The sequence below is a fragment of the Dermacentor variabilis genome, chromosome 2 (genome assembly GCF_050947875.1).
Source record: "Dermacentor variabilis isolate Ectoservices chromosome 2, ASM5094787v1, whole genome shotgun sequence".
Classification (NCBI taxonomy): domain Eukaryota; kingdom Metazoa; phylum Arthropoda; class Arachnida; order Ixodida; family Ixodidae; genus Dermacentor; species Dermacentor variabilis.
This window is the reverse complement of record NC_134569.1, coordinates 241,265,447-241,276,936: the sequence shown is the minus strand read 5'-3', so window position 1 is coordinate 241,276,936 and position 11,490 is coordinate 241,265,447. Positions and strand designations below refer to the sequence as shown.

At 46.8% G+C, this 11,490-nt stretch overlaps 1 protein-coding gene across 1 annotated transcript; it reads left to right on the top strand.

Annotated features, from left to right (window-relative positions):
- Positions 1-1,277: 1,277 nt before the first annotated feature.
- On the top strand, positions 1,278-1,817 carry LOC142570735 (uncharacterized). Its single transcript, XM_075679079.1, has one exon. The coding sequence runs from the start codon at positions 1,278-1,280 to the stop codon at positions 1,815-1,817; it is 540 nt and encodes a 179-aa protein (XP_075535194.1).
- The last annotated feature ends 9,673 nt before the right edge of the window (positions 1,818-11,490 follow it).

Here is an 11,490-nt window from a genome sequence, read left to right as displayed (position 1 = left end):
GGGGCACTAGATGTCATGAATCGAGCAAGCATGACACTGCGTAAGTGGAACTCAACTTCCTAGAAGCTGCAACAGGTGTTCAATGACGAAGGAACCGGATGCGGCCTTGGCTACGTGGAATGTCCAACAACAAGTGTCTCACGGGTCCTTGGACTTGTATGGGATAAGGACAGAGATCACCTAGCATTTTCCATGGAGGCCATCTTAGATTTCCTAGACCGAAACAGCAACACCAAACGATTCATTCTTCAAGCATCAGCTCGAATATATGACCCACTTGGTTTCATTTCTCCGGTCACAGTTACAACCAAGTTGATGTTCCAAACACTGTGGAAATTGGGTATTGAGTGGGACACGCCTCTGCCTGAAGAAGTCAAAGCAGCTTGGACGCAGTGGCACACCCAGCTACACCATTTAACGGACATAACAGTGCTAAGACGATATGATAGCTTACCCAACGATAGCTAGAATGAAGTACATGTCTTCACAGATCCCAGCCCCAAAGCTTACGGCGCAGTTGTATATTTGCGCATCTCCGGGGTCAAGAAAGCAAAGGTTACTCTGGTCCTCTCAAAGTCCCGAGTAGCACCAATGAAGAGAATTTCTCTTCCAAGACTGGAATTGATGGGCATGGTGATAGGTGCTCGACTGAGGGAATATTTGAAGCGGTCACTGAGCCTTCCCTAGCCAAATGGTATCTGTGGACTGATTCATCTATTACGCTGCATAGGGTGCGAGGTCCAGCAGAACAATGGAAACCCTTTGTCGCCAACAGAGTGTTGGAAGTTCAGCAGCGATCAGATCCAGACATCTGGAATCACTATTCTGGGATCGAAAATCCCGCCGACCTTTTACAAGGGGAGTCACACCTAAGGCACTGAAGTTGAGCTCACTTTGGTGGAATGGACCTGCTTGGCTTTCGAAGCCATCTGTCACACCCAGCTCTACTCTACTTGCTCTACCCACTCTACTTGCTGGCCAAGGCATAAAGACACCACTGACATGATCATCGCAGAGGAGGAAAGAAGAACCCTTCGTGTTCACAACGTGACTGTAAAGGAATCTGTCTTGCCTCGGCAGAAATATAGCTCCCTCTTAGACTGGTTAGAGTGACAGCCTGTGTTTTGCGATTTTTTCACAACGCCAAGCACCCCGGCCAAAAATATGAGGGACCTATTACGACAGAGGAAGTTCAAAAGGGACATACTTGTTTGATTCGTCAATTACAATTCGAGGCCTTCCAAGAGGAACTCCAGTGTCTTCGCCACTCGACACGCATGCCAAACGATTCCCCGATACATGATCTCAGCGTCATCTACGACGACGATGGAGTGCTGAGAGGGGGAGGAAGGCTCAGTGCAGCCGAGTTGTCCTACAACGTGAAGCATCCTGCTATCCTACCGTCAAGACATCCCTTCACAGAGCTAACGATCAGTACAGTGCACCGCCGTCTCCTGCATGCCGGCGCCCTGGAGACTCTTACCGAACTGAGGGAAATGTACTGGATCGTGCGGGGAAGGCAAATGGCGAAAAAGGTGCTTAAGAAATGTGTGACTTGCAACCGTTTCAACAGCCGAGCTGGTATTGAGCCAGTCGCTCCTCTGCCTCGTGAGAGGGTGACACAAGCTCCACCCTTTGATGTTACTTGTGCAGATTTTGCTGGCCCACTGAACACAAAGGATCAAAGAAATAACCATTGGTCTTACATCGTTATTTTCACGTGTGCAGTGACTCGGGCAATACACGTTGAATTGGTGATCGACATGTCCACCGCAAACTTCCTGATGGCATACCGAAGATTCATCTGGAGAAGATGAGTTCGTCGAGTGATCTTTTCTGACAACGCCAGGACAGTCCAGCGCGCTCCTAAGGATCTAAGGCGACTATGGACAACAATAAGAGGAAAAGAAATTCATAACTTCATCACAAGCCACCAGATCCGCTGGAAACTTATAGCTGAGAAAGCTGCTTGGTGGGGAGGATTCTGGGAAAGAATCGTTAGGCCCGTGAAAACATCGTTGAAGAAGGTCTTCTTGGGAAAACAGCTACTGCAACTTCGAGGAGCTCACAACAATCCTAACTGAAATCGAAGCTGTCATCAACTCTAGACCCTTGACCTACTTCTACACTGAGGCGAGTGAACCCGAACCTCTAGCAACATCGCACTTTCTGGTGGGAAAGTAACTGACCACTCTTCCTGACAGTGGTTCCACTACAGAGGTGGCTCAGCCCCCTGGTCAACTCACTCGTCGCTTTCACTACCGACAAAGGATGGTCGACCAATTTTGGAGTCGCTGGCAAAGGGAGTACCTCACGAGTCTCCGCTCAGCACATTTCGCTGTTCCAAATTCGTCAAGCGCACTGAAGAAAGGAACTCTCGTTTTAGTTCAGGAACACTATCTACTGAGGCAACTCTGGAAAACTGGACAAGTGACAGAAGTGCTTCTCGGACGAGATGGAAGAATCAGAGCTTGCATGGTGCGCATGCCTAATGGGACCACATTGAGAAGCCCGATTCAACTGTTGTACCCAATGGAATACATGGACGAATGACCTGAAGCTCATTCCGGGGGGAGCATGAAGAAACTGCCAACTTTAGCCTCATTCTTTTCGTCAGCGGGCAACCCTGTGCTCCTCCGAACTGGCTTGACAACGGGCACCCCTATCGAAATAAAGTTTAGTTGTTTTGTTCACCTCAAACGAAGAAGTTGGTTCTTTTTTGACTAGCCATAATTTCCTCAGATGGCACCCTTCTTCATGCCATGCTTCACCCTCTGCAAAACGGCCACCCGGTCTTTTTGTCTTTCAACCCCAAGCACATCATAAATAACCTTCGAAGTAACTCTCTTGAGCGAGAAATGATGGACGGCGAAGCACACATTCAAGGTCGCTTATATTTAAAGAAACTCTGAAATTCATTCGCATTTGTTGGTTAAACCAGTCAGATTTGTTACCCGTGCGCACATAAAACCCAACAACTTAGAGAAAATGAATATGAGCAGGGCCGTTCAAATATTTTCTCCGTCAGCAATAGCAACACTTCAGTTTCTTCATGAAAACACACGATGCCTTCCTTATGCATGCTAGTTCGAAAATTGCTCGGCAACAATCGCTTTTATGAAGATGATAGCGAAATGGTACGCCCTTCATGATATCGGAGCAGTGAAGGCAGGCGGACAGCATGAAGAACCATTTTTCACAACAGACGATGAATGACTCTCCTGGCTCGAACTAGATTTCGTCTCTTATCTAGAAGGCCCCCAGATGCAAGGCGGCCGGTCAAGTCGAATGACAAAAGAAACCTACGAAGCGACACTGCTCACAATACGATCAACAGTGGCACTGATTGAATTTTTCCTTGACCAAGTAAATTAGGTCATTTCATTTCTTGTCTGTTTTCAGCTGTTTTCATCAATGGGTTTTACAGATTACTTTTTAATTGCAGTTACCGCTACGTCTTAACACGCGGTCTAAACAGCGACCCTGTGGAATCACTGTTTAGCTGCTTTCGGCAGCTTAACGGCGGCAACGACAGGGTGGATGCCAGGACTGCAGTTTTCACAGCGGAGAAACTGCTGAAGGTACTGTCTAAAAATATTCTGAATTGGATTCATCTAAAATGCTTCTTTATTTTTTCAGGTTGGCATTCTTCAAGCCGCAAGGAATGGAAATGTGCCCACTTCTGAAATGAAAGCACCGCTGAGGTTGGCCATTTCACACGCACAATCACGCACCCTACCAGCTGCCACTGAACTGGCTATCAGGGAGCTATCCAGTGAGCTCGAATTTCTAACACTACGTTCTGGTGCAGAAGCAGATCTTGAACTAGCACCAGTAGCTTTTCTAGCTGGGTACATTGTACGAGCTTCTGAAGAAAAGGTATCAACAGTTTTTTTTTGTAGTGGACACAAATATTTTTCGAATTGGGCTTAATGTTCGTGACCTTAACTTTTTCACCTTTTAATTGACATTAATGTCAGTGCTTTTGGAAGTGCCGAAGCCTGTGCATAACTTACGCTGCATAACTTTATGTATAATGTTACGACTGTTCGAGCAGAACCCTTCCTTACCACCATCAAGTTGCTCTATATGAAACATTTGACACTGGTTTTCAAGTGCCATGCGAATTGTGCAAGACCCTGCTGGAAGCACCAGAAACAACCGGGCCACTCTACGGGCTAATAGCAAATACGGACAATGGAGGCTTGACATACCCTAAAATAGAAGTTGTTAGGCTTTGTCAGCTGACTTGCATCTTTGTTCAGTGGGTCATGAAGACAGAGGAGATTCGAAAAAGCTGCAATCTGTGCCGCCTGTTGATGTCTGCATTACTTCCACATTTCACACAGTGTCGGCAGTTAATGTCTGGGAGAAAGGACCGTACTCATGCTGAGGAGCTCTGCAAAATATTCTTGAGGAAGTTGCTGCGGCCCCTCTTAGCCAACTGGGCTGGGAATGTTAATTCAACAGTGGAGCGACTTTTGAGGTTGTATATCAGTAAATATATTCTTCCTTGCTTATGAGAATGCAATAAAAGTATCAAGCTGCCGGCGGAAACATTTTTTGCACTTGGCTGCAGCTGCACTTGTAAACTTCCGACAACTTCACCTGTATTGAACTGTTTGTTTCAATTAATGACTTAAATGTGGACATCCAGGCATGTAGCCAGAATTTTTTTTACGGGTCCTAAGGTGAGTTTGTTGCCAAGCAGGATAGGGGGGGGGGAGGCGTTGTTGGGCGAGTCATACTTGTCAGGAACACTGGCAAGAGAGAGGAAAAGTTAAACTTCGCTAAAAGGGGCGCACTCCTTAGATAAGCTCTAGCATCACTCAATATGCTTTGTTTTCATGAGAAACAATCTACTGATGATTATTTGCAATGATAAGCGTTTTTATATCATTATCATATGTAAGTGCCGCGAGTCGCCCCTAGAAGATCGGAGCGGCCACCAAGCTCCGTGAACGACGAGGAAGACGACGGGTGCACGAGCACGGCGGCACGAGGGCGCGCTCGCGGTGTTCGATCCAGGCGGGCAGCAGCTCCGAGATCCTGGGCGGAACGAGGCCAGGGTTCCTGCCAGGCGAGACGTCCGTGGCAAGGCGCGGAGGACCGCGGAGCCGAGCGTGGACGTCCCAGGGCCCCTGCTGCCAGTGCTCGAGACGCTGGCTGACCCGAGGGCCGCCGGACCCTCAGTTGCCGCACCTGAGCGTGCCGAGCAGCGTTTCAGTCTGGCACAGATGTTGCTGTGCCAGACGAGGTCCTCACGTGTGACCGCCGCAGGTGGATCGCGAGCGGCGCACGATCTGGGCACCGAGGTCGTGCTGGACGTGCGACTGTAGCACATCGGTCGCGAGTGGCGTCCGAGCCGGACATCGAGGACGTGTGGAACAAGGCGTCCCCGGGCTGCTGCCGCAGCGGCTTCCTGAGCGTGCCGAGTCCGAGAACCGTGCTGAACGGGGTCCGAGCGTGTGGTCGTCGCGGCCAGCTCCAGCACGGGTGACCGCACGGTGCCGTGATGACCGAACTGTGAGCCTCGCAACCCGGGACTGTTTCAGCTCGTGGACACACTGACTGCAGTTACGCTGTCATCAACTCTCTGTATATATTCATATTTTAAAGGTTGCTTTGAGTTTTATAAACGCACATAAATGACTGTCTTTCTTCCGCATCACTGCGCACTAGCGAAAGTGCCGAACAGTCCTAATCACCACAATCATCTAAGTTAGTTTGCATTACTTTAGAAACTCGGTACAAGTTCTCCCTATGTGAAGTTTTTACTTTGCGTACGTGTTCACGAGAAGTGAATAAAAGTACTGATAGATTGCTTCAAGCAGAACCTCTCGATGGGAGTGCATCACCCGATCGTGCATCGTACGGGCTACCGTCACAGAAAGCGTTCAGGTGTATTCTGGAAGAGATTTCCACCGCTGTGACAATCTGCTGTCGTTTGTGGCGTAATCAGCACTTCCAATGACGTCTTAAAAGATTTTGTCTGCAATTTCCAAATATAAAACGCATTATTTATGCCTTGACTGGAGAGGAGATCGCGCGTGCCGACGCAGCTGTGAAGGTGCTCTCTATCAGCAGCCATCCCCGAGCAGTGGCGCCGCAGCGGGCGCACGGAGAACTAGGCCCGAGACGCCGTTCAGGCACGACGCAGCGGGCCGCACCTTGTGCTTTTGGTTCGAGCAGCCGTGGTAATATCCTGCTTGGTATCCAGTTTCGGTTTCGAATGCTTATGACCGCTGGCGCGAGTCCGCGCCTAACGCTTTAACGGTTCCCTGATGTATTTCCTTTCCCTTCACCGGAATAAACCCATTCTTTGTCTGAACCTCACCACGATCAGTCCGGATTTTCTCTTGCGGCGCTTCGCGCCAGGCTGTGAAGCCTCATGCCGTAGGTCTCACGTCCGGCCGCCCCGTCGAAGCTACTACAGTCGTGCCCTTTTCTTTTTCTAATCTTCTATTCAGGCTGTGCTTCTTTCGTCGTCTCACGAGTTATTGCGTGCGAAGGCGGCGCGAAGAGGTAGCCGCCATGGCCACGACGATTTGTTTAGGTCGGCCAGCCATGGTGCTGAGGAATCTCCGGAGCGGCCGACACCGCAGTCGCTCAGGTCGAGCGCGCTGGCGTGCTCTTGTCTCCCAAACACTGGTGCATACGCGCTATGCGGCATTTGTCAATAAGCAGGTGGTTTGCCGTATATTTAGAATTAAAGGAAAGCTAGATTTGAATAGTAGAGCGTGGGACTAAAGAAATGTAATTTGGAAGTTTGATGAAAATATTGTTAAGAATTTTGATAAAGTAAGGTAACATAAAGAAAAGGAATAATAGAAGTAGGTGATGATTTTAGAAATTCAGTAAGTACTCTTCTTGTCTCTCTAATAAAAGTAAACTGCAAGAAAAGCATTCCTGTGGCAGGATCCCAGTGAAGTCGCCCCAAAAGAAAGAATGGTTGGCGAGGTTAGTGATAGCCCAAGTTTGCTAAATGAGTTTTCTAGAGTTTTCTTTGTCTAGGAAATCGGCGGCACGGTTGAAAGTAATGATCGATAGATTCAGGTGCATAGCAAGAAGAGCATAGAATATACATAGCGAAACCAGACCTGTGTAAGTATAAGTTTAGGGGTGGTATACGCTACCTCAATTTTGTAAAGGAAACTTCCAATTGCCTTGAAGGACACCAATTGTTTTTCCATGGGGAGCCAGGATGGTGGAATTCAGAAGACAATGTTGGAATGGATATTGCAGAATTTTGCGATATAGAGAAATTTCTGCACCTAGCCGCGGTGACATGAGCTGATGCTGGCAAAACAGATATGATAGGGCCATTAAGAGATGCTCGTGCGAGCGAATCTGCCATTTAGTTCAAGTGCAACCCACGATGTCACAATACCCAAAGCAAACATACTTTCCGTAAGTACGGAGGTACCATCGAACAAAATGTTCGTTGAATTCTTGAATTTCAAGATGCAGTAAGTGCTGTGCATGCAGACAGTGAGTTGGTCACAATAACAGCTAATGGGTCATTTTGGCGAAGCTTTCGTGATGCTAATATAAGGGCTAATAATTCTGCCTGAAATATGCTTGTGAAGTCGAGAAGGCGACGGGAGTACGACCACTGAGGTGATTCAGAGACCTCCACTCCTGCCTTGTCACTGCACACAGAAGCGTCAGTAGCTGTTACATTGTCAGTGGTTAGCTGGTGTAGGTGGTCGTGTAAGACATTTATTAAATGTCTGTTTGGTAATAGTTTAGCATGGTTTGGAAGTATGTCCTCGATCTCAATTTGGAGTTGATAGTAAGGTTCGTTACAGCGCAACAAAAGACACGGACAAAAGGAAGGTATAAAATGATGACACGGCGCCGTGTCGTCGTTTCACACGTTCCTTTTGTCCGTGTCTTGTGTTCCGCTGCAACAAACTTTACAATGAATCCTAACGAAGTGGCCAAACCTGCCGTCTTGATGCACTCAGTTTTGAGGACTGATAAAGTATCATTTGAATGACAAACATGGCGTATGGACACATCCGATTTTTGAAACTGTGCTTGGACAAATATTGTCTGAGGAATCTGTAATCTCGGCCACGATACTTAAAGAAAAACTCGGATCCCTCAATGATAAATACACATTACGTACGTCTTTTAAGAAGTCATAAATTTTTAAAAATGTGCGAAACGTAAGCGTGCGGAATCTGCAATCTATGGGGGATATATGAGCTTCCTGATTTAAAACAGTGTTGGCAACAAACCTAAGTAACCCGAGGCATAATCATAGAGCTTCATTTTTTAAAAGTATGAGAGGTTTAATATTGTAGGCAGGACCACTGGAAACTACGACGCAGCCGAATTTTAATATAGACCAAACATAAATCTTCTAAAGGTATCCCTGCGTATTGCAGATCGACGGTGGCTGAGCTGGCGGAGCATACCTACGGCACGTTCTGCCTTTGTTTTAATATGTTCAGTGTGACTGCGCCAGGTGAGCTCGCCATCGTAAACAACACCTAGGTACTAGGTGTCAACACCTAGGTTGACAGCACCAACTTGAGGAATGATTTCCTGCCGGCATTGTAAAGATGTATGCACCTGTGCAGTTAAAGGAAAAGTAATACCACACTTTTGCTAATATTCTGTTCTGGCGTAGCCTGCACGTGAACCCATTTTCTTCGCCAACCCGCCGTGGTTGCTCAGTGGCTATGGTGTTGGGCTGCTGAGCACGAGGTCGCGGTATCGAATCCCGGCCACGGCGGCCGCATTTCGATGGGGGCGAAATGCGAAAACACCCGTGTGCTTAGATTTAGGTGCACGTTAAAGAACCCCAGCTGGTCAAAATTTCCGGAGTCCTCCACTACGGCGTGCCTCATAATCAGAAAGTGGTTTTGGCACATAAAACCCCAAATATATATATAAAAAAATTTTCTTCGCCTGCTTTGGAGGCGATAGTCGCGCCGCTACAATCGGCGCCTTATGAAACGCGAGAAATTACGCTCAAATGTCAGGCACTATAAATTTGTAACGAATAACATTTTGTATCAGGAAACGCGCTTGCATTTTCTTCACACTTTTCCATATGGTGACTGCACAAACATTTTTTAAAGATTCATTCATCTCATGATACACGCCCCCACTATGTGTTACTTTATCAACCGGCCAAATTGCTTGAGCATCGATGGTCTAGGATGCATTGGTCTGAGGCTGCTTTCGTGCAAGTGATTTAGAACTTTCAGCTGTGTTCGGTCCCGGTAATGCGGTCTTTATGAATAAACATGTCCGCTTCTACTGTAAGCGCCGTGTTGACTGCGCAGTTCCTAGGAATGGTAAGTTTTTGCCTGGCAGATGCACAAAATGCATGCCGGAAGGCCACCTTGAGAGCCTTCAAATGAAGGTAGTGATGTGGCTGATGCTTCCGTGAGTGAAGGGGTGGCAGTCGTAGGTGTTCTATCCCCATTCTTAAACGTAGCTATATTCGTATTAATCAGGAACTAGGAGTCGGATTCCTGATTAATAAGAATATAGCTGGTAACATACAGGAATTCTATAGCATTAACGAGAGGGTGGCAGGTCTTGTTGTGAAACTTTATAAGAGGTACAAAATAAAGATTCTGCAGGTCTACGGCCCTACATCCAGTCATGATGACCAGGAAGTCGAAAGCTTCTATGAAGACGTGGAATCGGCGATGGGTAGAGTGAAAACTAAATACACTATACTAATGGGCGACTTTAATGCCAAGGTAGGCAAGAAGCAGGCTGGAGACAAGGCAGTGGGGGAATATGGCATAGGCACTAGGAATAGCAGGGGAGAGTTATTGGTAGAGTTTGCGGAACAGAATAATATGAGGATAATGAATACCTTCTTCCGCAAGCGGGACAGTCGAAAGTGGACCTGGAGGAGCCCGAACGGCGAGACTAGAAATGAAATAGACTTCATACTCTGCGCTAACCCTGGCATCATACAAGATGTGGACGTGCTCGGCAAGGTGCGCTGCAGTGACCACAGGATGGTAAGAACTCGAATTAGCCTAGACCTGAGGAGGGAACGGAAGAAACTGGTACATAAGAAGCCGAATAATGAGTTAGCGGTAAGAGGGAAAGTAGAGGAATTACAGATCAAGCTACAGAACAGGTATTCGGCTTTAGCTCCGGAAGAGGACCTTAGTGCTGAAACAATGAACGACGATCTTGTGGGCATCATTAAGGAGTGTGCAATGCAAGTCGGTGGTAACTCCGTTAGGCAGGATACCAGCAAACTATCGCAGGAGACGAAAGATCTGATCAAGAAACGCCAATGTATGAAAGCATCTAACCCTACGGCTAGAATAGAACTGGCAGAACTTTCGAAGTTAATCAACAACCGTAAGACAGCTGACATAAGGAAGTATAATATGGATAGAATTGAACATGCTCTCAGGAACGGAGGAAGCCTAAAAACAGTGAAGAAGAAACTAGGAATTGGCAACAATCAGATGTATGCGTTAAGAGACAAAGCCGGCAATATCATTACTAATATGGATGAGATAGTTGAAGTGGCTGAGGATTTCTATAGAGATTTATACAGTACCAGTGGCACCCTCGACGATAATGGAAGAGAAATTAATCCAGAGGAATTCGAAATCCCAAAGGTAACGTCGGAAGAAGTAAAGAAAGCCTTGGGAGATATGCAAAGGGGGAAGGCAGCTGGGGAGGATCAGGTAACAAGAGATTTGTTGAAGGATGATGGACAGATTGTTCTAGAGAAACTGGCCACCCTGTATACGCAATGCCTTATGACCTCGAGCGTACGGGAATCTTGGAAGAACGCTAACATAATCCTAATCCATAAGAAAGGGGACGCCAAAGACTTGAAAAATTATAGACCGATCAGCTTACTGTCCGTTGCTTACAAACTATTTACTAAGGTAATCGCAAATAGAATCAGGAACACCTTAGCCTTCTGTCAAGCAAAGGACCAGGCAGGATTCCGTAAAGGCTACTGAACAATAGATCATATTCACACTATCAATCAGGCGATAGAGAAATGTGCGGAATATAACCAACCCTTATATATAGCTTTCATTGATTACGAAAAAGCATTTGATTCTGTCGAAACCTCAGCAGTCATAGAGGCATTACGGAATCAGGGTGTAGACGAGCCATATGTAAAAATACTGAAAGATATCTATAGCGGCTCCACAGCCACCGTAGTCCTCCATAAAGCAAGCAACAAAATCCCAATAAAGAAAGGCGTCAGGCAGGGAGATACGATATCTCCAATCCTATTCACAGCGTGTTTACAGGAGGTATTCAGAGACCTGGATTGGGAAGAATTGGGGATAAAAGTTAATGGAGAATACCTTAGTAACTTGCGATTCGCTGATGATATTGCCTTGCTTAGTAACTCAGGGGACCAATTGCAATGCATGCTCACTGAACTGGAGAGGCAAAGCAGAAGAGTGGGTCTAAAAATTAATCTGCAGAAAACTGAAGTAATGCTTAACAGTCTCGGAAGAGAACAGC